This window comes from Ooceraea biroi, chromosome 2 (assembly GCF_003672135.1).
Source record: "Ooceraea biroi isolate clonal line C1 chromosome 2, Obir_v5.4, whole genome shotgun sequence".
Classification (NCBI taxonomy): domain Eukaryota; kingdom Metazoa; phylum Arthropoda; class Insecta; order Hymenoptera; family Formicidae; genus Ooceraea; species Ooceraea biroi.
Window position 1 is genome coordinate 17,753,983 of NC_039507.1, and position 25,815 is coordinate 17,779,797.

Here is a 25,815-nt window from a genome sequence, read left to right on the forward strand (position 1 = left end):
GTAAATGCAACTGCTTGTCATCAGCATCAGGTAGCCTGAATGCGCAATGAGAACGCGCGGTGTTCAGGATAATATGCCCGATTAGTGCTGAAGCGCAGGATATGAGTATAAACAATAGGTAGAGTGGTGTAGTTTTATATTCGGAGAAGATACATTACGCGCACATGTGCGCGAACAATAAAACACGCGCATCACGTGTAAAGCACCGTACGTATGTGAACGTAGTGATTTAGACAGAAAGATAAATATATGGAAAGTGCGATAAAGCAGATAGCAAGGCGGATAGATAGACGGACAGAGAGAGGGTGGTTAACGAGATAGGAAGATAGAGAGAGAACGAGCGAGTTTACTGGAGGTAGGGTGAGACCCCACAAAGGCAGTGGGGCTCTTTTGATTCGCGAGCTAATTGGAATGCCGCGGATGCCAACGACGATGGAGCAGGGGTTCGGGATATCCTCCACCGAAAGGTGGGGGTTGCAGGGCTCTTGCAAGTCCCGCTGTAATCGAGGGATAGGCGGAGCTTACATCTCGCACAGGGTTGTAGCGAGATATCGAAACTCATCTTGCCTTCGTTCTTCCCTTGCGCCTCGTGACGATTTCGATCTCATCGTGTAGCTTTACTTACGCGTAAGCTTCTTTGTACGATGATTCCTGATTTCTCGGGATTTTGTTAAAATTATTAAGCTGCGAAGGGGACAATAATTGTGTAATTATATTTTTTCAGATTATACTTTTATATAATTTTTATGTATCTTTCTTTTCAACAATGCAAGAGATCCCAAAATTTGGAATTTTGTTATTAATAGATTGAGTAAGTAAGAAATATAACTGTGTCGTGTCACTTTTCTTAACTATGATAAAATACATCATGATGGAGAAATTGTTAGACAATATTATAGTTCACGTGTCTCACAGTAGCCTGTTATACTTTGCTATTTTGTTTAAATTAAATGATATTATAAAAAAAATTTAAGTAAGATTATGTAATATAATTTATTATTTTGTAAATTTTCGTGGATTTACCGATGATAATGACCTTTAGAGTATATATAATGATGTTAATTATAATCTCATAATGATAATAATAATTGTACTAATTGATTTTGGATAAATGAAATTTGTGATGAAATGGTATATTACGAATTGATTGATATCTTTCTCCATGACAGCGAAGTCTACATGATTGTGCATCAAGGGCTTTTTGTGATGCTTTGACATGGGTCGTATGCTAATTTATCACAGCGACAATGAGGCTACCGCGTAACGAGCGAATATTAGTTACTAACCATCACCCATGTCACATTTTTATGTGGAAGAATAATATGTGCGATGCAATTCAGATGTACATTAATAGTCTTTTGCAAATATTATTGTCTTTTAATTTTTAAAATCATTTATAACATCTTTTAAAAGATTACTGGAAAAAATTTATCTTTTATTAATTATGTAAATTACTAAGTTTGTATTTATTAGAGATGTTGCTTTTATCAGTTTTCTTATTCCTTTTAAAACACAACATAATCTATTTATATAAGTTTTACATATTTTTAATTATAACATTTTACGCGTATTTATATTATAAAACGTACTGTCCGAACTCTAAATTTGACTATATCTTTCTATAAGTGTAGGATGCATTTATTGCATAAAATAGAAAAATATATAAATTTTCAATCATAATATTTCTTTAATAATAAATTCGCTTTCAGTTGATATAATGATATGAAGCTCATTTGAACGAAACGTACTCTTTTGCTATATGAGTACGACAAAATTCTTATATATGTATTTACATAAGCTCCATATTAATATTTATTAATAAAAGTCTTTGGTCAAAAGCTCGGTTAGTAACTCTATAAAAATCTATATTTCTCTGGTTTTGATTATGAGTAAAATAAAAGTCGTTTGAAAACTTGTAAAATAGTGATTCTTTTTCCCATAACATTTTCTGAGAAATTTGATGTACCATGCTTTTTCTATAATCACAAAATACTTATTTATATATTATTAAAACAAATATACCGTTGTCTGTTTTTAAATATCTTAACAATTACACGTTTGAGCGTCAGTAGAATATTAGTATATTAGTATATATTTTTATGCTAGAAGGCATCGTAATTTAAAATAAAATATATACGTATAGAAAGAAAGAGAGAGAAAATAATATAACGCTATCACAATCAAACGACGATGATGAATTAACATGGATATTAATTTAGGTATGGATATTAATTTGGGGTCAATTAAACAGACCATTTATATTCAATGTACAGATTGAGAGTTTATTCTCCGTTTAACATGTACGCGTACGTCTATCGTATAATTCATTATATAATAGTATCACGTATTTACAATTGATTTTGTGCGCCAGTGCCAAAAGACATAAAGTGAAGTTTACCTCTCTGAAGTTACTACAGGAAAGAAGATGTTAATTCGCTTCGACATCATACAGTTCTATTGGCTTTGCTCAGTTTGTATGTATGTACATTGTGCAACTAAGTTTCTTCTTTGTGACATAATTTTCTTATCATACTACACAGAGTATACACCTACACGATTCGAAAGACAGTTACAAAAATATATGTTGGATAACCGGTAGAAGAGATATTATCGTGAATAGAAGTATTATTGTAGCGTCTGTGATTGTTACAAGGTGCAGTAGCATCTCTCTCGTTGCGTTTATTACATTATATTCTCAATAACTTCTATGGGAATCTTTCAGGTTTCTCGTCATATTTAAAGTGTTGACACTACGACTCAATGACAGATATTCTCGAAATAGCAACGTGCACATTTAGAAAACCACTTTGCTTGTAAGTATCTTACTCTCTTATAAAGCAATAAGATGTTATAACATTTTCATTAATATGCAGCGATTTTTATTGTAATGTAGTGAGTTACTTTTAAAAATTATTTAAAAGTATTTTATTGCAAAAATTATTATATTTCTGTAAACATGAAGCAGATGTCAATGACAGATTTCTCAAGATTGTTAGAAGACAAATATCTAAGAATAAAAATTTACAGATTTCGTTTGTAAAATATCAAAATGCTTATTTTTTTACTTAGACGTATAAAAATAACAAAATTTGGAAAAAAGCTATTTAAGGATCATAACGAATGGGCATCTTGGTTACACCTTGCGTTGTCTGCACAGAGCGTTTTATCTTATCCCGTGAAATATTTGGCATATCTTTGGTATATCTAGGTGGAATCCGTGCATATTCGTGCGATAACTCGTTAATCATGTGTTTTCCTTCTAATGTTTCGTGCATTGGTATGTTAATGTCTCTGGAGCGTCGCGGTTTCATCGAGTATAATTGCGGTGATGGACTCTCGTAAGTTCCTGTGGTTTCATCAAGATGGTGTTTTGGTTTACAATTACCACACCACGATTGATCGAGGATTTCAATACCATCGTCTGAAAAAAGACAATATTGGAAATTATCACAATTGTAATATTTCTTTCAAAATACGATGCGCGCGTATGTGTGTGTATGTGTGTAATAAATCAAGTGAATCAAGTGAATAAAACAAATTGAAAGATATAGAATATTTTATTATATTTAATAAATTTAATAAATTAAATTTAAAAAATTAATATCTCAATCGTAGTAAAAAATGTAGCTGTTTTCTTATAATTTTATATATAATACTGTGTAACTATTTTTAATAATATCAATTATTTATTATGTTCTTTTGATATCAAAATATTACCTAATAGCTTTGTAATTCGCTTACTAAAATGTTCTTTAGTCGAGAAATTAGGGTTATTCTGGAATCTGCCATTGTCCCTTCTCGAAGTTGACAGTTTCCTGACCGAGACGTTACCGCAGCGGCTACACTTTCTCCTATCGACAAATTCTGCTTCTGCAAAAGACTTCAGCTCCGGTCTCGTCCGCACTCGGTGACTCGGTTGCGTTGTCGAAGTCATTGTATCATATCGATCAGCTGAATTCCTTTGCGTAATCCAATTTTGATAATAGCCCGCTGATGATCGCCGAGGAGGATTTTTCAAAATTTGAGTCGCGTACAGGTCTTCCTCCGACAACGCTTCGTGAATGTCATGATCGGGTATGCGATGATAATACCTAATCACACATGCATTTCGCATTTGACATATCGATGATAGAATGTAAACGATTAAAGAGGATACCGAACCAAAAGCATTACACAGATAATTTATCATGAAGCCATTTAATTACTACATATCTCGTTACTGTTTGTGACTCCAATTTCTGATTCATGCTACTTTGTCATGTATGATCCATTTAGTTCCTCATTAGCTTTGAATGGACTGTCCACGATTAAACTAGCATAAATTGAGGAATAATTGGAACTAATCGAATTATATGTAGCAAAGAAGTTAAATTATTCAAATTAGTCAAATAATAGAAAATACATTCATAAGAATTTATAATTTCTTGACAAATATGTATAAAGAATATAAGAACTAAAAAAATGAGATATACTCATAAGAAGTATCCAATTTTTTCTGTGCAGGACAATCGAAGACGAAATTTACCAAACTAAAGATATCGTAAATCAACGTTTTATGCGTTTAAAGAAATTGCAAACCTTGTTGCTAAAGGATGAGCTTGATACGACTTTGATGAATGCTGATAACGAATTCTATGCGGATCTTGTTGCTGATTAATTATTTGCAATCGTTGCTGTGCTCGTCGCAATGCATCTTTCTTAGCTGCGTCTCGTTGCGCTTCGTGTGACTCGGCAGGTGCATCAGATTCTTCATCTACCTCATCATCTGCTTCTTGCTCATCGTATTCCTTGTTAAACAGTTCACCGATTGTCTCTTGATCGTTTTCGGCTATATTAATATTTGATTTTCATGAACTAGATGTGTACGTGCAGCCACACAATAGCTAAGTAGTTTTGATCAAATTTTGAAAATCTACACTTACTTTAAAATTAATGCACTTTGTTATATATTAAATAAGAAGATTTGCATTTTTTAATATTAAGAAGTAATCGTTTTCGTAATTTCTCATTTTTTGCTATTTTTATACACGAGACAATAGTCAGAATAACTAATTTTTATTCTTCATACTTTTCTCGAAATATGTTTGCATAAAGTATCAATTATTATAATTTCTTCAAGTTTCTTTAATATAACTTTTTCTTGAAATATATGTGTGATAAATTTTTGTATTAAAAAGTTCAGTGACATTAACATTCCATACCTTCCTCTTCAGGATCATCCTCTAGGTTGTCTTCTGTAAAGTTTCCTGGTTCTTCATCGATGTATCTTGCATCGTTCTCGTTTTCTTGCTGGTCCTTATGTCGATCTTTATTTAAGACAGCGATGTTACTGATATAATCTTTGTTTCTATTAGATTTCATAGTAGTTTGTTGATATCGCTGTGGTGCTTCCATATGAAGAGCAGATGTTTGTTTCGGATGTGTCGAACGCGGATAGCTATGATGTTTAGAAGTCTTGTAGGAATTTGCGGAAGAATAATAGCTCACCGTTGACTCTGGCATAGGACTCTGGTGGCGTCTATAAATCACAAAATCACTGCTGAATTATCTGCTATATTCATCCAAAATTATTGTCTATCCGCGATTGAATTTATTCTCTGACTTAAATATCAAATAAAGTTATGTTCTTTGGAATCAATTTTCTTTCATATTTTAGTTATTAAATCTGCGATACAAGGTAGAAACACATATTTTATTTAATTTTAGATATGTATATCAAAATGTGTAGAGTGGGCATTTCTGATCGGAAAGTTTTTATATATCAATCTAGGATTTTAACAGATTTGTTTCGTAACAAATAATGTTTTTAATTATCAGAGTTATTTCATTTATGTATAAATATTGCTATTTATTGATTGTACGAGAGTTACCTGGTACTTTTATCAGTAGCGTCTTGATTACTTCTTTGAGTATATTTCCAATATGCATCAGGCGGAACTCTAGCATCAGTGGTTTGCTTAGTGGACCACGTAGATGTATGCGGTGAAGTATACTTCGTTTTATTTCTTCCAGTCTGCTCCATTCTTGTGAGAAAGTTCACATGGATGTTTAAACGTTGTCAAAAATAGTCGTGAACCTTTTGGAAAGCTTGATTCTCATGCTTCGCATTTCATCTTCATCAAAGTTTGTTCCTCATCATTTATCACATTTCTATTTACACTATTTGTCTTTGGCACAAACTTTTTTTATTCTCGTATAATACGTTCTTCGAAATGTTTAAATTTGTCACTCAAGTGTAACTGGCGCTTCTTACGATAGCAATTTGGTGATCACATGTATCCTTATAATTTTATGGAAACACGATAAATTCCATCAAACGCGTCGGTTTGTCTTCAAACTTTAAACTATATGAGAGAAATCATTTAAGGAAATTCACTTTGGCACAATCAAGACCTTTTTTGCGGTGCACAAGTTTGTTGTTACGATCCGCAGTCCATGTACGATTTCTTCGAAGAATGCTCGAAGTCTCGCAACACGATATCAAGAGTTGACACGACAGCTAGCGGAAGGATGAGAATGGAGAAAGATGCGACGCGCACACGTCACTTGAGAGTCACTTTGCGAAGAGTTATCGGAAACGACAGTTCTTCAGCAGATCGACGAGGGCACATTTGAAATTTTATTCACAATTACGTTCACGTGAAGTGGCTTCTTGGCTTTCTAACACGGCGAAATAAAAGGGATAGAGCGGCTTGCGTAGTTAAAGAAGAAGAAACAAACTGATGACAGTCACGATCGAAGAACGCGTAGATCATAGATTCCCGTTTCACCATTTGTCGGCCTCGTTGCTGTCTTCGTGTTCCAAGGAGGAGTTCAACGTGCGTTGGAACTCGTGCACTCTCTGACTCTGTTGCTCGTGATGCAGCTTCCGCCACTTGATACGGCGATTCTGGAACCAGACTTTCACTTGGGCCTCTGTTAACCGGAGTGCATGAGCCAGGTATAGCCTTTCGGGGCCCACCATGTATTGCTGACGTGCAAACTCGCCCTCCAGACGTTCCAATTGCTCTGCCGTGAAGATCGTTCGTACCCTTTTCACTTTGCCACCCCCGCCAGAAGCAGAACTCGAATTGCCGTTCTTTGTCGTGCTTTCCTGACCTGCGAGATGATACACAGGCGTGAAGGATAACGGTACAAAAGAAAGAAACTTAATAATCGCTGAAACGAAAATTAGGTACTAATGAAATCGAAAAATATATGTATAAAAAGCATGACATAATAAAACAATGTAAAAAATATGATAAAATTGACTTGTCGTAAGATTACGTTTCCTATATGCGATAATGCATCTTCCGATATGTTAAAGAGAAATTTTAAGAATAATTTTAAAATGAAAGATACAGTAACAATACCTTAAATGTAAAAAGAATGGAAACGTTCAGAATACCACTGCCACGTAAAAAATTTAGATGTTTGACACTTGCATTTCAAAGAAAATTGAGACTTATTTGAAGTCAGTTACAGCTTTCCATTGAATCATAGAATTCACGATATATTCACGTAGCATTTCGATTGTTCTTTTAGTTAAATAATATTCTGTATACATACAGTGATCATTATAAATCAAATGTTATTTTCTTTATACCGCATTTTTGTTTTCAGAATAAAATAGTTGTGCAATGAAAGAAGTATATTTTATATCTATAGTTTAATTATTATATATTACAGATAAGTATAGTAACTTCTTTATTATTTAATGAATTGTGATAGAATCGAGAGTTTAATTTGGAAAGTTCAATGAAGTTTATTTAAAATATAATGGTAAGATATGACATTTAGACAAACTCAATGATATCGGCGATATATTAACGTCTAACTTTAACTGACGTCTTAACACGGCAGACGTACAATTTGTCAGATCGTTTAACTGGTGTTTAAGAAAATCAACTTTAACTATCCTAGAATTGTAAACAATTTGTGCTCCTACATAAGGAACGTGCAGTCAAAGTTAAACAAGATTAATTCAGTGATGCAGATATCACATAAATACCTTGTTTTCTGTATTGTTGCTGTTGGCTTCGCTTTTCTCGCTGATTATTTCTCAGGCCCAAGATCGCATCGATGGTGAAGGACTTTACTTGCTGCTGCTGCTGCTGCTGAGAGTGCTGCATGTGCGTGATTGGATGTGAGTGCGGCACTTGTGTCGACAGGTTTTGCGCGGACAACTCCGTGCCCAGCAGATGCGAGCGTCGCATGCGTTCCAAAGCTATGGCTTCGAGGTCGGGATTCCTTGGCTGCACTTGCAGATTTCTAAACTCCTTGTGCTCCAGTATGCTTTGATTCTCCAACAGGCCGGCGCCACCGCGCAATCTCTCGAGAGCCAAACTGCTGATGTGGCCGTCTCTCATTCTGTCGAGAGAAAAATTGAACTCCTTCATGCGATCGAGATTGTAATTCTTGAGCAAGCCGAAATCCTTCATCTCCTTTTCCACCACGAAGTTCAGGTCTTTGCTGTACCTATCTAGGGAGGATAACGACCCGTGAGGGCTTCTCTGTTTGGTCTCACGTAGATTAAACAGTACGGTTTTGCCGGTGGGATTTTTCGATCTGCATAGCGCGCTCGCGGCGTCCGCAGATTCTTCGTTTTCGTTAGGTCTGTCCAACGGATAATTCATTTCGCTCAAGTTGTTAGCGGAGTAACTGAAATCCTTGGTCTTGTTCAGAGCCATGGTTAAGTTTCTTGTCGGATTCTCGCACGGAAACTCGTCGAATCGAAGGGACGTTCTGTTACCGCTTTCGAGATTAAGATGAAAGTCCTTCGGTTCTGTTGACCCATCCTCTTTGGTCTTGTCGATAGAGAGATTTAGTTCTTTGATGCGTTCGTAACTTTGAAATGCTCTCAGCTGAGATTCCGAGTGGCTGCTGTCGCTTATGCAATCCGATAGGTCCTCCGTCGTTAGCCTACCCGACGGATCGCTCGTCTCCATCGTAATTCTTGAAAGTATTATATTATTTTTCTTCAACGCTCGATACGCGCGCACTAATAATAAAATAACACTACAAATAATTCATTCAAACAGTATTAATCTTCCACCAAATATTCTTTCCTCTTTTATGAAGGACTTATTTTTGAGAAGAGTAATCTGATTTTAATGAATAGTCATAGCAAAGGTTTAAATTGCTGCAATAAAATTTGCGATATAATAACACTTGTCACGCAAGTTCTTTCCGCGGAAACAGCAATTGGCTAAGTGCCTCAGTTTTTCTTTTTCACCATAATCAGCGATGCTATTCGACACTATTAGAGTCAGGAGAGTGATCACGCGTTTCTTATCAAACAAATTAAACTATTCCTTTCGTCATATCGACTTACCATCCATCGATCTTTCCAACATCAGGGTCAAAAGTTATTATATCACCATCACAATCGCGTCCATTTTTGCTTGAATATTATTCCATCAAATGACAAGTCTTCACACTGTCACAATTGTCACTAAACAGCGTATTAACTGTACCGACTCGCTTAAGATAAATTTGCATAAGACAAAGACGAAGAGACGAAGAAGTAGCGTGAGCTCGAGAAGAAAACGTAGCAGTGCCGAAAGACCGAACTACAAAGGCGCCTGCGACGAGATATGGTCGGACCGCGTTGGCGCTCCGGAGCATCCAAGGATAATGATGTCAAGCACGAGGATCACCGCTATCGGATAGGGTTGGCCAGCGGGACCAAGGATATCCAGCTAATGATCCCGTACGTGACGAGGAGGGTATTCACCCGCCGCCTCGTAATCCTCCTTGCCCGCCCGCCCCCTAACAATCAGTCGACCGTTGTGTTTCACCTCCGCAACCCCCAAATGGACCGCAGGATGCCCCCTCGTACGGTCAATATTTTTTCATTCGACGAGAGAAGGCCGGGGCACGCGTCGTCGACGGATCCTGGTTGGCCGGATCCTGCCATCACCCCATCTCCGGGACACGCCTACCACCGAGCACCGTGGGGGTTATTTGCGGGGAGTCTGTTACTTTTTTCTACCCTCTACCTCGAGCCATCCAGCATCCACCACCGCCGGCTCGCAACCCGTTCCTCCTCGTCGTCATCCCGCGAGCTCTTCCCCCTCGTCTCGCCACGCGAGCATCCATTAATAAGCTTTCGCCTAGACCGACGTAGCTCACTTCAAGATCCTCCGACACCACCAAGACTACCCGGAAGGCGTACCTGTGAGAACACGAAGATGAGCGCGTGCGTGAGTGTAGTTGGCGCCTTGCTTCGGCCGCTCGTCAGCGATGTCATCCGCGTCTAAGACCTTTCGGTAATTAGGTCCTAATGATGATGAGGTAGTTTAATTTTGCTCGGATGATCTTTCTTATCTCGCCTTGGATTGAGATAGTCTTCAGCATCGAAGAGTTCACTCGCTATGGATTATTGGGTGGAATTTCCTACAATTTATCTTGCGAAATTTCACATTGACTCGGGGAATTCTTGAGCTAATTATCTGAAGATCGTAACACTGCAATGAGCATAAATTAGTTACAGGACATTTTTATGATAGCGGGACTGTTGGAACATTTATTGTCTGAAATCTTGTGAGCAGTCATCTATCTTATATAGGCAAAACTATTTCTCTCTTTGTAGCAAGTTGTAATACGTTCTAAAATGTCACTTAAACAAAAAATGCAAATTTTCAATATCGAAAGAAATATTTATAAATATAATTTGTATACGTCCATCAGTTACATTAGTAAGCGAAAAATTGTATGATTGTAAAACAGCTGCCGTCGTTATTAACATATTCTAAAGATGTCGACGTAAATAGGTTCTTAATTGCCTCGTGCCAATCTGAAACTTCATCCACAATCCCCTCATTAGACGTTGACGGGTATGCGGGAATTTCAGTACCTTGGAAAACCTCTAAGGAGGTTATACTAAAGGGCAAGAGCTTAATTACGTCGGGGTTTTATGTCATATTAACTTTCTGTACACATGAGTTTATCTTTTTACTGATTCGATGTAGTCTGCTTAATAATGCTGTATTTGTAGCCAAGGACAAATTATTTTTTGTTGATATAGAAAGCTTAATTTGATTAAGTAAACATTTAATAAAAAATTGAATCATATTTTATAACTTAAAGCTATGCGATGCATAGCGTAACAGATATTAAAAGTGACAAACGCTCATAAAACACTCGAGTATTTTATGATTTTTACGTGATATTTTATTACATTTTAAAAACATGGAAATTACATTGTTGCATATTAAAAACATGTGTGAACGACTTTGCTTGCAATTAGTAAATTCATAATGTCATAAATGTCATTAATAAATTCACATGCTCTGCCTGCAGCGTACGACAATGTACGCCTGAATAAGAGCCCTGATAAAAGTTTCACGCTCAGAGAGCCATTATGGAGTTAAGATTGAGCTATAAATTCTAAATTTACTGAAGCTATTCTCTATTTTACAAACTGCACAATGGTTTGTAATTACATCGTATATTTCTCACTACACAAACTTGCTGTGAACTTTTCATGAATAATTCTAGTGTCGATTATCTTTCTTGATAATTTATATACAATATATACAATACAATATATGTATATATAAAACAAACAATACGTTATATTAAATAACAAATTTAAATTTTAATGAATTATTTTAATATCACATGTGTTTTATTTAAAGTAAAATAAGATTATCGAAAGCTTATTATTGTATTTAAATATAAATTATTTATTTTAGTATTAAATATATAATTTAAATTCTTACTCTAAATGTAAAAATTAAATATAATTCAGACATATTTAATATAACTATATAATAATATAGCTGTTGCAAGAGAGACGAAAATTGTGTATCTCTTCGGATCTTCGAAAAAAAAGGAACATTTTCTAATTTAATAGATATAATTTCTCCGTTGTTTTATTTTCGTGTCGCTCCCTAGTCTGGTAATTATCCGCTTTTGGATAAGGAAGTTCACGAGGGGAGGAAAAAGCAGGGTCAAATGAAATTGGCGACAAATATATAAATTAAATGGTATCCCGCGCCATGGTGGGGGCCTGAAAGAATTTCTATTGAAGCCCGATACCCCACCCTCTTGATCGCTGCCCAAATGACTTGCGACTCACCCTTATTACGGCCTGAAATTTATCACAGAAATTTCGTGGAGTATTTTACCCGGATAATTGCTCCGCTTTATAAGAGCCACCCTTACGAGCCAATATATAAGACAAAGACGATTCGGCGAGATCCTTCTATTCGCTTCAGCGAGTTTGGTTCGATGTGCAGACAATCTGAATGCTTGAATAGCCAAATCCGATCAATGCGAATTTTCTTGACTTGTATTTTGCATCCCGCGGTTTCTTACAGAAACAAAAATTCTCACTCTATAAAAATACAACAAGTATATATTTCTATAACATGATGGAAATTTCAAAACCAAGTTGATCTCAGAATTTATAAGTGAAAAAAATAGCAGACCATGCACAATTTAATTATATTCTGCGCGTATATGAGATAATCAATTTTACAATTATCAGCATATCAAAATAAAAACTGTAAATTCAGTTGTAAACACAATTAATACTGAATTAATACGATGTGTAAACACTATTTGTATTGCTTATTAGTATATTCCATTATTACATCCCATTATTTAATCCGACAATCAGACATACATCTGGAAATACCATCGTACTAGCCACGACCCTCTCGTCCATAAAGTTCTCATGTCGCTTGTGTCAATCATATTGATCGATCCGGTAAATCTATCTATCCCATGCAAACTCGATAGTAGCATTCACGTTACCATTCCGGTGGTCGTGGCGCATCATTAACTATCAATTTCGACGGTAAATAGTAACCGTGCTATCTATTGTTTCCAAATTGAATCCGTATCGCAGATGATCTACAGCTTAGCTGTGGCACTCATTGCTGCACGCGCGCCCGCCTGTAAAATTTGCGAACGCATAGTCCTATACGCGATCCCTCTCTCTCTCTCTATCTCTATCTCTCTCTCATCTTTCTCTTTCTCTGTCTCTCCCTCGATCCTGAACAGCTCAGGAACGTCGGTATTGCGATCGACACATACAAAGCAGTCTCTCCCTTCCTGGACTCTGCAGCACATTCTGCTACCTTACAACTAGCGTTACCCCGGTCCCTTCTCACTACCTTGATACCCCTCGCCGCTTCCTCCGCCTCTACCTCTTCCTGCACCTCCTTCTCCTCCTCCTCTTCCTCCTCTGGCTTTCATTCCACATGCGATATTAAAGCCAAGGCAATTAGCGGTGGGGGTTGTTACGAGGGATGGCGAGGGAGTGCGACAGTTTCAGCCGGGTTTCGCAGTCATCCGCCTGGTGGGGCTGTCTCGGATATGATTGGCTGTCAGGGGGGGTTAATCCCTGGGACCGGCCACACCCCGACATGTCTCAATCCACCCCCGTGAATCCGGTCGGTCGAGCTTTCCGCCCGGAATCCGCTGAAAACGAGGGTGAAAGCGCGAGCGGCAAGGATATACCGGATGTTTCCAATTCGCCGGGATGGGTTGAGCTCCTTAAGCGCAAAGGAGATAATCTCGGGCAGATGATAGCGTCATCGCGCAAGAGAGGCGGTAAGCGTGTACTTGTTTTTAATGATGTAGTAGTTAACACGTTTTATTACGCTGATGAAAATTATGCGCCATTCTACGAACTGAGGGAATGATAATGTGAGAAGGAATTTTCTTCTCATATTAGGAAATATGCAAAATTCTAAATAAAATGAGTCAGAGTAATTGGCCTCAAGGAGTAATTGAACTTCAGGAGTATTTACATAAATATTTTTTGTCATGCTGATAATTTTTAAAAAATGTGGATGTAAATATAATAAATGTAAGTAAAATATAAATTTACACACGAAATGTTAAAAATGAATTTTTATTAAACTGAGCATTGATGTATAATTATTAATCACTTCTACAAGTATAGTACCTGATTATTGTAAGATAACAAGAGAAGGAAATTTTACTATTATCTGGAAACAGGAAAGATGTATAAATGTGAAAATTGTAATTGGAAATTTCAACATCTAAATAGAATATTAAATATTAAATATAATCTTCCATGCATATGGAAAAACATATTCAACAATCATATAATCTATGTAAAATTTAAAAAATCCATATTATTGATATTTACAAATTGTTAGCACCTTTGTTACTTACATAATAAAGAAAATTTAAGTACATTGCTCTAGCAACTATTTAAATATAAAAACGAGATTACTTTGACGCAACTGTTTTCATAAAAGATTCGAAACTCAATAACGAGCATCTAGAACGTAATTTAGGCGGGAATCAAACAAAGTTCGGAAGTTTTATCAGGTAAGAGGATGGTAATAAAAATTTTGTGTCAGGTAAAATAAGAAAAGAAAATCTTGATGAGGAGGCAGTTAAAAGAAGCACTAACGTAACAATGCGCCAGAATAAAGGTTAAAAGAAAATTGTTTCTTTCGGTATAAAATAGATTCACTAATTAATTAATATATACATATATAACAAAGCTTAATGTGCATTACATATCAAAATGTCTTTTGTTACACAATGTTTAAATAATAATACATGTAATATAATGTAGATGTTTCTTACTGTAGATTTCCCTTTATCTCTTTCACTCATATTTTGCGAGGATTTGCAGTGATTCAAGATATTGTGCAGATACGTTATGGTCTAAGAACTGATACATTACTCAATATTTATTAAACTATCCTGCAAAATAGAAATCCCATGTTCATTAATCACTATATGATTTTTCAGAAGCTATTTATATACCCACGTGATTCATATCGTGATATGATCGCGTTTCTTTTCACATCTGCAATTAATTACCTACGTTCTGACATGCATTGTATAAGCAATTACAGGCCTAGATGTATACAGATGGATTTTATTTCCTCGTATAACAGCGCGATGTGACCGTCATGTCAGTAACCATATGTTAGCGTGACGCGCAAGATCGATTTGCCAGTTTTGTATGATTTAACATGCTTCTCTGTTGAGAGTGCTCGCGCGAAAGTTGCAGTCAAATCTTCCGTTACTCCTTCATTCAGTGTCAGATATTATCCAACCGGATGTCTTCTTGGATTTTTTGGAGACGCGTCAAGAATAGTGAAAAACAAAACCGTGGGGAACTCCAGGATACGTCACAGGAATCGATTCGAAGATTGCTACGTCTATCTACCATCGAGTAAGTGATAACTTAAGATTTCTTAACTATTATTATAGTTTTTACTTTAAAAAGAAAATTTAAAAAGTATTGTTGGCTTACAATTCTTTCGAATGTTATTAAAATCAAATCTATCAAGTCAATGAGCAAGGTTTGTCTAAAATATATTATCTACTAAAAAGTATGACATGCTTTATAAAGCGTAGACGTATCATATTATTGGGTACCTAAATTTCTATATTACGCGTATTACATGCGTGGGTCCACTTTTATAGGTTCAATTAGGGTTAATTAAATTTCTTCGTAACAACGATATGCAAGAGTAACCCGTAGTGTACGGTTACATCAATATAGTTAATACTCACTTTCCGTGAAATATGGTTCTTAGTATATTCTAGAAATTACTTTAATATTCTTACAGGCGTTATCATCGTATTTCTAATTCTTAGAATAAAATATTAATTTAATAATATCATTTTATTTGATAATTTCATTAATTACGTGTCTTACATTAACTCACTCTCTTAACTAATAATTTAAAAAATTTTGATATTTTAACAATGAGAAATTATAATATTTAAAAGAGAAATGTATCACTATTCAACAACCATCGTATTCTATAATGAAAGTGTTCATGATGTAAGCAGAGTAAAACGTAAAACAATATATGCTAATTAAAGAGTCATACGTGTAGCAAACAGTTCTTTGCGATGACAGATGTTCCAATTAGTAATTTCTTGTATAATAATCTCATTTGATATTTAAATCATCTTTAGTAATTGTTACATTTGCTAAAAATAGCATCATGACATGTTGAATCTGTTATTTGCGAATATAGCACACATAAAATAAAGTAGTAACATTAAATAAATACAATGATATGACAAATCAGAGTTTATTATAGTTTAAACCTGAACTCATATATATGTGTACATAAATTACAAAGGTTGCGTAAAAGAAAATATTTTATAATAATATTTATATATGATTAAGATATATCATATATTTTTAGTCTTATAATCAAATAGAAAAGTTTAGTCTTATAATCAGATAGAAAAATCAAAAGATAAATATTGAATAAATAAAAGTATTGACATTTATGTTACGCAATTTTAATGTCTGAGTTTGCTCTGTGATGCATAAGTAATACGTAACGGTATGAGTATCGCGCTACACAGGAAACCACAATATCATCTCAGCCTTAGGAACTCCCTTTATCTGTTATCGTATTTTGCAGGGATTTACAATGATTTATTTTCAACATATGAATCGTTTACATACAATCTAATTATAGAAAAATAACATTTAAGGAAACATAAGCTAAAAAATGAATTTTTTATTATTTTTTGTTAATATTCTAAAAAGGAAATTAAAAAGTATTAAGCATAACGTTCTAATAAAATAATAATTTATATAAAGTTACTAAGATATATTTTTGTCAAATATATAATGAGAAAATATTGTAAAACTTGGATTTACATAATGATTTTATTGCATAGTATTGCAATCTGTATTATCATTATTGAATTATTTCTTAAATAAATATTTGTGTCTAATATTAAAATAATAAAAAAGAATATAATGTTAAATAATTCGGCGATATTAATTAATAAATGTTCAAATGTAGGAAAGTTTATGATTTACAACGTTCTTCTTTTAAACTAATTCGTAAAGACCTAAGAGGCCAATAGATTCATACACCCCTCCTCTTAGTACACGCGTGCATATGAAATCGGGAGTTCCCGGTTGGTGAACGCGGACCTCATGGCATGGAGAGATTGTCAGTGCCACTTTTTCCTTCGTAGGGGTCGCGCACTAAATAAGCAACGCTAACTAAGTGATCTCCTAGCATCATTAACGCGTTATTAGATTGCATATTGCAATTGTATATTATAGCTTAATATCAAAATACGTTGAAATCTATTTAATAGATAAAGAATACTTTGTTTACTTATAGTGTGTATACGTGCGAATGTGCAGATTAATAGAAATTTGTGACAGAAAAAGTTCGTGATTAAACATTCGTGAATTTGCATAATGTATTCCAGCAAGATAAGGTTGTAACGTGATCGTAGTCATGTTGAACAATCTCGCAAAGTTGAGATTTCATCGTAGGAGGTGTCGTTCACGAAACCGGATAGACAATAAAACAGATGTTGAGCCACCAGAAACCTCGTCCATCATAAAAAAAGAATATTTAACCAATAGAAATCTATCGATCATGACTGACACTCAACTGGAATCGGATGTCGTGGACAACGTTCGTCTGCGAAAAGAGGAAAAGAACATTAATCGCAAAACAACAAACTCATCTTCCAGTACAAGCTCGCAAGATTCATATATTTTGATATCGACTGAAGAAAAGCCTGTTCAATCGAAGGATACCACTTGGGAGTACGTGGGGTATCATGATATTATCGAAATTCTGCAGAGTCAACGTGTAAAAATGAAAAAATACTGCAGCCCTAGATGTAGTACCGCTTGGTTTTTAAAAATCCGCCGCGACATTTTGAAGAATTGTAGAAACAAAGTTTATCCTGTAGCAACTAAAGGGTGAGTATAATATATATGTATAATGTTATATCTTATTATTTTATACATTTATATAAATTATGCATTTACTTTTTTTTTAATACCAAGCTATCGACAATCTTTAATAATAAAAAATTATCTTGTTTAATAAGCGCAACTGCATCGTAACATGAAATTAGATATTTCAATATATAAAATATTTGTAGCAATTATTGTCATTTCTTCTCTTAGAAAGAAAATATTACGTTACATTATATTATATCATATTGCGATAATCACCATTGTTATATAATAACATCGCAAGATTTTATGCTGGAGATATTATTAATATTGAAGGTAATACAGGATATGCCATATCAGAGTCCGCTGCCGCATATAGTGTTTCTCATTAGGTATAGATCAGCATTACGATTCAAGATAATATAGTACGTGTCAGAAATACTTAGTAAATTTCTATTTGTCCAATCGCTGTCTCTAATAAATATATTTATAATATAATATACACATTGCTTTAAAATGTTGTTGCATCTACATTATTATCCTAATGATTCATTATTGTTATCAGTTAATTGAGAATGCATCTCGTTTCTATTTTATTAGATACTATATTGCTGTTATCGTGTCTCTCGAGTATAATTGATAAGATAATGTATGCATGCGAAAATAACGAACCAATCGGAAAGTCAGTGCGGATGTTTTTAGCGAAATTCAAACGCAAAACTTTATATTAATTCTTCTTTACGTCTGGCTTTTGCTAAAACCATTTGCGCAGATTTTTTAGTCAACGTAATATAATAGTTCATCCGCTCGTAAGTGCGATAAAATGTAACGGATGTTCCATCGCGATAACGCAATTCTCACGGTCTTTCACGAAGACACTTGATAGACTACACATGATGAGGGAGTTTAAAGACCCTTGGAAGCGCGAACGGAGAGCCGGGTAGAGGCTTGTTTCATGCAGGGAAACACACGTGGGTGACTCACGCCAGTAAATGATAGTTTGAAGTAACAGGCGCACGTGCACGGTCGAGCAAACAGAAAAACCGGAATGACTACGTAGTTACGCTATGATTCCACCTGTCTCATGAATTTTACCATTTTTATTGTAAATGCGTGCGTGTTATATGAGCGAGCAATTAAACGTTTTAAGTAATTTAAATCGCCGTCCGATTTAAGCGCGAAAGTAATTCATATTTCCAAATATTGTCCTCCAACATTAAAAATCTAGAGAAAAATAGAAAACGCTACGTTCTGTATTTTTTTAATTTTAACGCAGCAAGCAGTATCATAAAGAAATATCAATATCACGTAAAATGACATATTTATTATGCACATTACGTAGTCACGTAGGCATACCTTTTATTCAGCTCTGCACGAGCAAGTACGCTACGTGCGCCGCGTGCATGCGTGCGCGACACTCTTGCGCAGCACGTGTATGTGGTGAATTTCCTGCACGCACCCGACCTGAACGCAGGAGGGTTCACGACTCCGTGATTCGATATGCCTTTTGTGCCTATTCTCTCGAAAACAATACTTTCAACCAGCCGGATAAGAACACGAGAGGCTTTCAGTTCGACGCGTTGCGTTGAACGATTTTTTTGTTTTCTTCCTACACTCACTGACAAAAAATTGTCTGCAAGATGTATGTAATTTTAATTTTGACAAGCGCACATACACGAAAAATAACAAAATATTTTACATTTCTAACATTTACGACTTTATGTACTACAGAAATTAGCGTGCATAAACGTTAATACGATTTGTATCTCTCTTATCGGTATTGATCATTATTAATAATTGATTAATTAATGCGTGGAAGATTAGGCAAAACGTAATTTCATAACATCTTCAATCCATTTTTGATAATACGATATTTTAACGTAGACACCAGGCACTTGTCCACAACCATGACCAAAAGACACGATGCCATAAATTGTTTTCTTGCTGGCCAGTGCTCCTCCAGAGTCTCCGTAACAGGCATCCCTGCCTTGACTTCCATAGCACAAATGATAATCATCTTTGACGAGTATTGCGTAGTCTAGAGCCATAACGCAAGTTTCGAATGGAACGTATTGAACGTAAACACCCATAAGAGTTTTGGCTAAATTTTCCTGAGAATTACATCAAAATAAATAAGAAATAAAAATAATATCTGTAAATAATGGCTTACATATTAAATATATATATCTCTCTCTTTTTCTCTTCAAGATATAAGATTGTATAATTATATTGTTTTGGTTATTATTTTATGCAAAAAGATAGAAGTGAAGAAACAATATATCTATGAGTAAAGCATTCCAAAGTACTAACTACATAAATTCTTTAAATATAAAATAATAAAGATTCTTATTACAAATTGAGCTCACTCACTTTTTCGGTCTCTCCCCAACCACAGACCAACAGTTCACGCTGTATTCCGTTGGTTGATTTTGGCAGACGAATTGGTCGAACGGTTCTCGAAAACTGAAATGGTGGTCTCACTTCAAAAAGTGCGATATCGTACTCCTCTCCTGTTCCCGGCACCCAAGAGGCATATGTGCCATTATATACGTGAATATCAGTTATCCTATGCACAGCTCCGTCTCTGTTCGTTTTATTGGATCCAGCTCGTACATAAAACTGCGAACGCGATTTGCTAAAATATACAAAGCGTTAAAACTATAATTTTGCAGATAATTTTGCAGATACTCGATCTGTCAATTTTAATTAAAACCTGATAATGTGGTGACGAAATTAAAAGGAAAATTTAATAAGATATCACGCAATCAATTAATAATAAATTAATAATATATAATATATGTTAAAAGTTTATTACAAACAATGAAGAGCAGTGATACCCCATGTTCTCGATAATATGCTGGCGCCACACAGGAATCCAGATGAATTATGCAATGAAAGCTGCAAATATCATTTTTAGAAAATATTGGCAAATATAAAAATTATATTTATATATTTTACATTTGCGTATTATTAAATAAGATTTAAGAATAATATTAACCATGAAAGCACGACGTTTTATGTCAATTGGTTTTCCTCCGATAATTTTCGGTTGCGCTTTGTATGTTGCATTTCCGCTCGTTCTTTCAATCAGAAAACCTGGAATAAGCGACTAATTAAATAATTTGTGGTTAATAAAGTTCCGTAAACCGCGGAAATAGCAGAAATTGTTATCATTTAATTGTTACTTTAATGTTATTACACGACAATGTTATGCAATGAAAATTCATGGCGAAAGTATTTCATTAATGTTTCTCTACTCTGTCATTAACAATAATGTGAAGTGTTCATACCAACGAAACAGAGAATGACAACAGTTCCACGCATTTTTACTGACTATGTCATAGTACGATGTGAACGGGCATATGTAAAGTGTGGCGATCCATTTCAACGTGACTGTAAATGTCACAGAACAAGACATATTTTGTAAATTTTTAACGAAGACGAGTACTGATACTATTGTTGATTACGAATTTACAATATACAACAGTGTCAAGATGGAATGTGATTTATGTAAGTGCTGTGAACAGAGTACTAATTTGAAATTTATTGTTCCGTGTTGCGACGAGTTGGATAATAGCGGAATTATTGTAAAGCTTTATGAAGTTGTTACTTCAAAAATTATGAAATTGCAGTTTTATATTAATAATGTAGGAATACGTGTATTATATTATTTACTCGCATCTATATTTTTTACATAACATAAAACAACATTTTTACTAGAAACAATCTTTTCATTTGTTTGTATAATTTGTATAGAATAATATTAACCCTAGCTTCCCACATTTTCAATTTTCACAGGCTTCCCACACTCGGGTACAGGCTATCCCACGTCGAACATTTAAAAATATAAGAAAGAATCAACTGATTTTAAGTCACTTTTTTCCATCGATACGCCACACATCAAGGAATATGCTTATGCATAGGAAAAAGAAAATTTGTAAAATATTCGCTTGTAAAAAAAGGTTACATTCAAAACTCGTGAATTACTTTATTTTACTTGGGGTTTCAAGCACCCCTGTGTGGGACACTAAGATTAAAAGAAGAATAAGTCATAAATATATTTTATTATTGCGTTTTATTTTTTTATTACAAGATACAAGAAAAGAAAAGGGATTTAAAAAATATTTTAATTATGTAAAATGACTTTTATTAAAAAAATTTTTTTTTAATTTTATTTTGCATATTTCTATTAAGCATACACATGATTATTACAATAAAACTACTACAACAAAATTGTTTAATTGTATATAACTGAACAATTTAATTACTTTGACAACATTACTTTCATGTTTTCTTACAAATATGCTTTACATTTTTTGAAGTAGTCTCGATTAAATCATAAATAGTACTTGTTCTATTCATAGATACATTTTGCGTAGAATTTACAGATCCTTTGTTATAGATGTTGATATCCTCGGAAGCTTTAAATATCATTGGAAAATCTTTATTGATTTTATTAATTCTTGTAAAATCTGTTAAAAACAATGCTTTACGATTACGTTTAGGTGGAACCCAATCTTCCTTTATCTCTTCAAAGCTGGATTCAGGTTTTTGATCTCCCAAGCAAAAAAGCGTAGAAACGAAACCAATTGTCTCCATGAACATGGCTATCAATAACAAATTATTTGTAAGACATGAAATAATGCTTCCACCATTTCTGTTTCGCATACTGCTTACGTGATTCATCGACTGCAACAATCTTTCAAAGGCTTTATCAGTTTCTTTCCTCATCTCTGTAATAATATTTCATTAATTAATTAATAAATTCATTTATTAATTAATAAAAAACAATTCTTTTATTATATAAACTATTAATTGTATTTTTTATAATTTGGAATCAGAGACTTAAAGTTAATATCTTTTTTTTCTCTCAATATATATAACAATTAAGAAAAGTATACTAACGATCTTTTTTGCGATGTATTACAAGATGTTTTATTTCATTACTGCTGTCATAAAAAGTATCGCTTATTGTTGTTTCATCGACTGAATCTGTCGTAATTGACGGAATAGTAGGAATCGGCATATTAACATCTGTATCATCCAATTGTGTACATCCAAATAATTCCAAAAGTTTAGTCATCCATTCTGAGAAGCAGGCAAAGAGTTTGATGTGCCATGATCCCTTGGTCGAACTTCGGATACCATGAATGAAAAACTTTTGTGTCTCTAATGCAGAACGATGAAAGTTACCAATAGCGAGCATCGTTTTTCTTAGTATTCCATCTTTGTATAAATTCAATGATTTGGATATCTTCTTGTGCCTAAACAAAAATTGTAAAAATTAATATTTATATAATTATCAATTTATCTATTACAACTTTAAAATTGTTTTAATTATATATCTGAGAAAAATGATACTATACTCAAAACTTCCGATAAATAGAGGAACTAAATAGTTTAATTTCATCTATTTAAATAGTTTCGTAATATGGATTATATATTAAGGTGCAACGACAGCTTCTGATAGTAAAGTGCACTGAACAATGCACAACTGCTCAAGCTCTTCTGACCTACATTCATTTAATGCTCTGCGCCTCTGAGTTATATTGTTATATAATTTATTGTAAAACATCGTTAACCTTGCAGCGGCTCTCTGGTCTTTAGCTGCAATTTTCGAAAGCGCGCGCAACTTCCTGCGACCTTCCTGATAAATCGCGAAATACTGACACACATCGTAGACCAATTGTTTTCCCCATTTGCTCCTCGTAAGAACACTTCCAAGTTCATTTGCGATATGATAAAGGGTCGATCGTTCAGGTATTCGGCGGTCCAAAATTTTCTCGTAAATATACTTCACTTGCCGCGATACGGTTCGCGGTAATCTTCGCTCGAAATTGCAGCGAACGTTTGCGCTATCATCTGCATTCACATAAATCTTGCAGTCGCTTAGGTCTTCAATAGCGGTCAGCCATGGTTTGACAGGAAATGTACGATGGGCGATCACCGCACTCGTGTCTTGCTTCGATGAAGACAACACGCAAGTCACGAGACATCGCAATTCCTTGATACAATCGCCGTAGTGACTGGTCCTTTCGACAAGTGAATGACAAAGCAGCGCGTACAATTGTTCACTGGATGTGCCGTTACTTGGTGTTGAACGGGAGAGAGCTCGATCTAATCTCGACTTAAACGACTTCACAGTGTTGTCCGGCGAACCTCTTGCTAAATTCATAATAGCCTGATTAAGATTAAAAGATGATGATCGCTTCTTTCTGTACCTATTCGATCGTAAACATTTGAATAATATTTCGTTGAATCTAGTGGCGTCATTTATAGCGCCCAAGAACTTAAAGCTTTTTGCTGTCTTGCGTGTTGATAATTTCTGAAATAAAAATGTAATTAAATTGCAAGACTCATACATACATATAATTATATAAAATTATTTTAATCTATATATGCAACGTTTTCACGGAATAAAACATGTCTTTTTTCTCGATGGTAAATACTGGAAAAATATAGAATATTTTATGCAAATCTATTTTAAATTTCTGAGACAGGTTTTATATTTTTCCACCCTTTCAAACTTACATTACTCTCGTGTAGAGATATGTTATACGCATCGGAATAACGATCGATCGTGAGCCAAAGTTCCTCTCCCATTCTGGCGAGATCACACAGCAAAAGTGATGCCTGGACCAGACCTTCCGTAAACCAATCCTCAGACATCGTGGAGTTCCATGGTATTTGCTCATACGAACGAACTGATGTGATCAACCCGCAAGCTCGCGCAAACTCCATAACTTTCTCTCGTATAATCTTGCATACTTCGCTTATTGTCTTTTGTAAATTATCTCCATCAGGAGACGACAATCTCATTATCGGTTGAGCGATCGGCCCGGTTAATTTCGCCAAGAAGTTCCTTACTGTTATCCCCGCACGTTGAATCTGTTTTGGATTTATCAGAACAAAAGCCGCAGTATCCGATTGATTTTTTTCGAATGCCGTTTGCGCGGAAAGCGTCTCATTGTGATAAATATGCTTTGCCGTTGCAGGATATGCGACTCCTAAGATGGACATTTACAGAAAGAGTACAAATGATTATAATAAGTGACGGTTAATTAATTTAATCGTCGTCAAGATAGATCAAATGATAGATTCTCTCTCACTTACCGAAAAATAGAAATAACGTAATCAATCTGCAACGTATGTTTGACGGCTAACTACGTTTACAGAGATAACTAGACTGCTCTTATATCGATTTTTTCAGACGGTGTGCTCTTTATGTAAAACAACATTTCTCGCAAGCAATTTCATTCAGACTTATCTCTCAGTAAACTGTGCGTTGACGTTCATCGCAAAAGTGTGAAATTTATGCGTTCGTTCGTCGCTTAACGCCATTTAACGTAAATATGATAGTGATAATGTGAAGTTCATGTTGGAAATCGCAAGCTGATAATTATTCGTAATTTATGAAAAAGAAGCATCAGTGTTTGACGTGGAGCTTAAAGCTAACGCTCCAGTTTTATATTCCTACAAAAACGTTATTGATGTTTCGCTATAACAGGGCCGAAATGCATGTGTAGTATCAAGCGAAATGGCGTCGCGGCGCCTGCGTCCAGCCATTGCAAACTGCGACGCCAGTCTGGATAGCACCCTGCCAAGAATCAATTCCATGCTCGTCTAAAATTAGTACGAAGGTGCGTTTGCGTTAGCGTCGTCTTCCTGGTGACTCTCTCTTCTACTGTAAAATAAAGTTGCAAAAATTTTCGACAGAATTAGAATTTCTATCGGTCATTGTGTTATTAACGACCGCAGTGTAACACTCGAAATTTTATTTACGTTCTCTACACGATTAATGCTGTCACGTCAGTATACTTAACAGTAACTGTTTATTTTTACAAACAGAAATGTTTTCTATGTTAATATTATTTGTGTGTATTATGTTTCCAGACATAATATATTTGCTTCAATAAATCTTCATTCGTAATAAGTAGAATCAGTAATTTTAATGCAGCGCGCGTTTAATTTGCATTTTTCGGTGCAAAAAATGGATTGGTGCGTGTGATTCTTTGATACTACTTTTATACATGTTTAATAAAGGTATCAGATGATAAATGATGTCATCGGAATAATAGCATAAAACTCTGCGAATGTTGAGTCACTTACACAACTGTGCGCCTAATGACATGAAAGACTATTTAATT

The 25,815-nt window shown here is 34.7% G+C and overlaps 4 protein-coding genes across 7 annotated transcripts; all 4 read right to left on the reverse strand.

Annotated features, from left to right (window-relative positions):
• Positions 1-2,255: 2,255 nt before the first annotated feature.
• LOC105279406 lies at positions 2,256-6,728 on the reverse strand. Of its 2 annotated transcripts, none has more exons than XM_011339167.3 (5): positions 5,871-6,728; positions 5,202-5,518; positions 4,579-4,828; positions 3,718-4,091; positions 2,256-3,421 (listed from the first exon to the last, which is right to left on the reverse strand). In XM_011339167.3, exons 1-5 carry the CDS (start codon positions 6,020-6,022, stop codon positions 3,105-3,107), a joined length of 1,410 nt encoding a protein of 469 aa, XP_011337469.2. In that variant the 5' UTR covers positions 6,023-6,728; the 3' UTR covers positions 2,256-3,104. The 2 variants fall into 2 exon arrangements, with proteins under 2 accessions (XP_011337469.2, XP_011337470.2); XM_011339168.3 differs by having other exon boundaries at positions 3,742-4,091; positions 5,871-6,726.
• A 14-nt stretch (positions 6,729-6,742) lies between these two features.
• LOC105279407 lies at positions 6,743-9,715 on the reverse strand. 2 transcript variants are annotated; one of them, XM_011339170.3, is made up of 3 exons: positions 9,314-9,715; positions 7,991-8,934; positions 6,743-7,098 (listed from the first exon to the last, which is right to left on the reverse strand). In XM_011339170.3, exons 2-3 carry the CDS (start codon positions 8,925-8,927, stop codon positions 6,767-6,769), a joined length of 1,269 nt encoding a protein of 422 aa, XP_011337472.1. In that variant the 5' UTR covers positions 8,928-8,934; positions 9,314-9,715; the 3' UTR covers positions 6,743-6,766. The 2 variants fall into 2 exon arrangements, with proteins under 2 accessions (XP_011337472.1, XP_019887246.1); XM_020031687.2 differs by having other exon boundaries at positions 7,991-9,715.
• A 9,268-nt stretch (positions 9,716-18,983) lies between these two features.
• Positions 18,984-21,086, reverse strand: LOC109610970 (trypsin 3A1-like). Its single transcript, XM_026967996.1, has 5 exons — positions 21,003-21,086; positions 20,667-20,777; positions 20,484-20,566; positions 20,035-20,303; positions 18,984-19,769 (listed from the first exon to the last, which is right to left on the reverse strand). Exons 1-5 carry the CDS (start codon positions 21,084-21,086, stop codon positions 19,489-19,491), a joined length of 828 nt encoding a protein of 275 aa, XP_026823797.1. The 3' UTR covers positions 18,984-19,488.
• An 802-nt stretch (positions 21,087-21,888) lies between these two features.
• Positions 21,889-25,154, reverse strand: LOC105279404. 2 transcript variants are annotated; one of them, XM_026975391.1, is made up of 5 exons: positions 24,200-25,154; positions 23,251-23,993; positions 22,574-22,932; positions 22,346-22,401; positions 22,092-22,275 (listed from the first exon to the last, which is right to left on the reverse strand). In XM_026975391.1, the coding sequence occupies exons 1-5, from the start codon at positions 24,686-24,688 to the stop codon at positions 22,192-22,194; spliced, it is 1,731 nt and encodes a 576-aa protein (XP_026831192.1). In that variant the 5' UTR covers positions 24,689-25,154; the 3' UTR covers positions 22,092-22,191. The 2 variants fall into 2 exon arrangements, with proteins under 2 accessions (XP_026831191.1, XP_026831192.1); XM_026975390.1 differs by having other exon boundaries at positions 21,889-22,401; positions 24,200-24,709.
• Between the last annotated feature and the right edge of the window lie 661 nt (positions 25,155-25,815).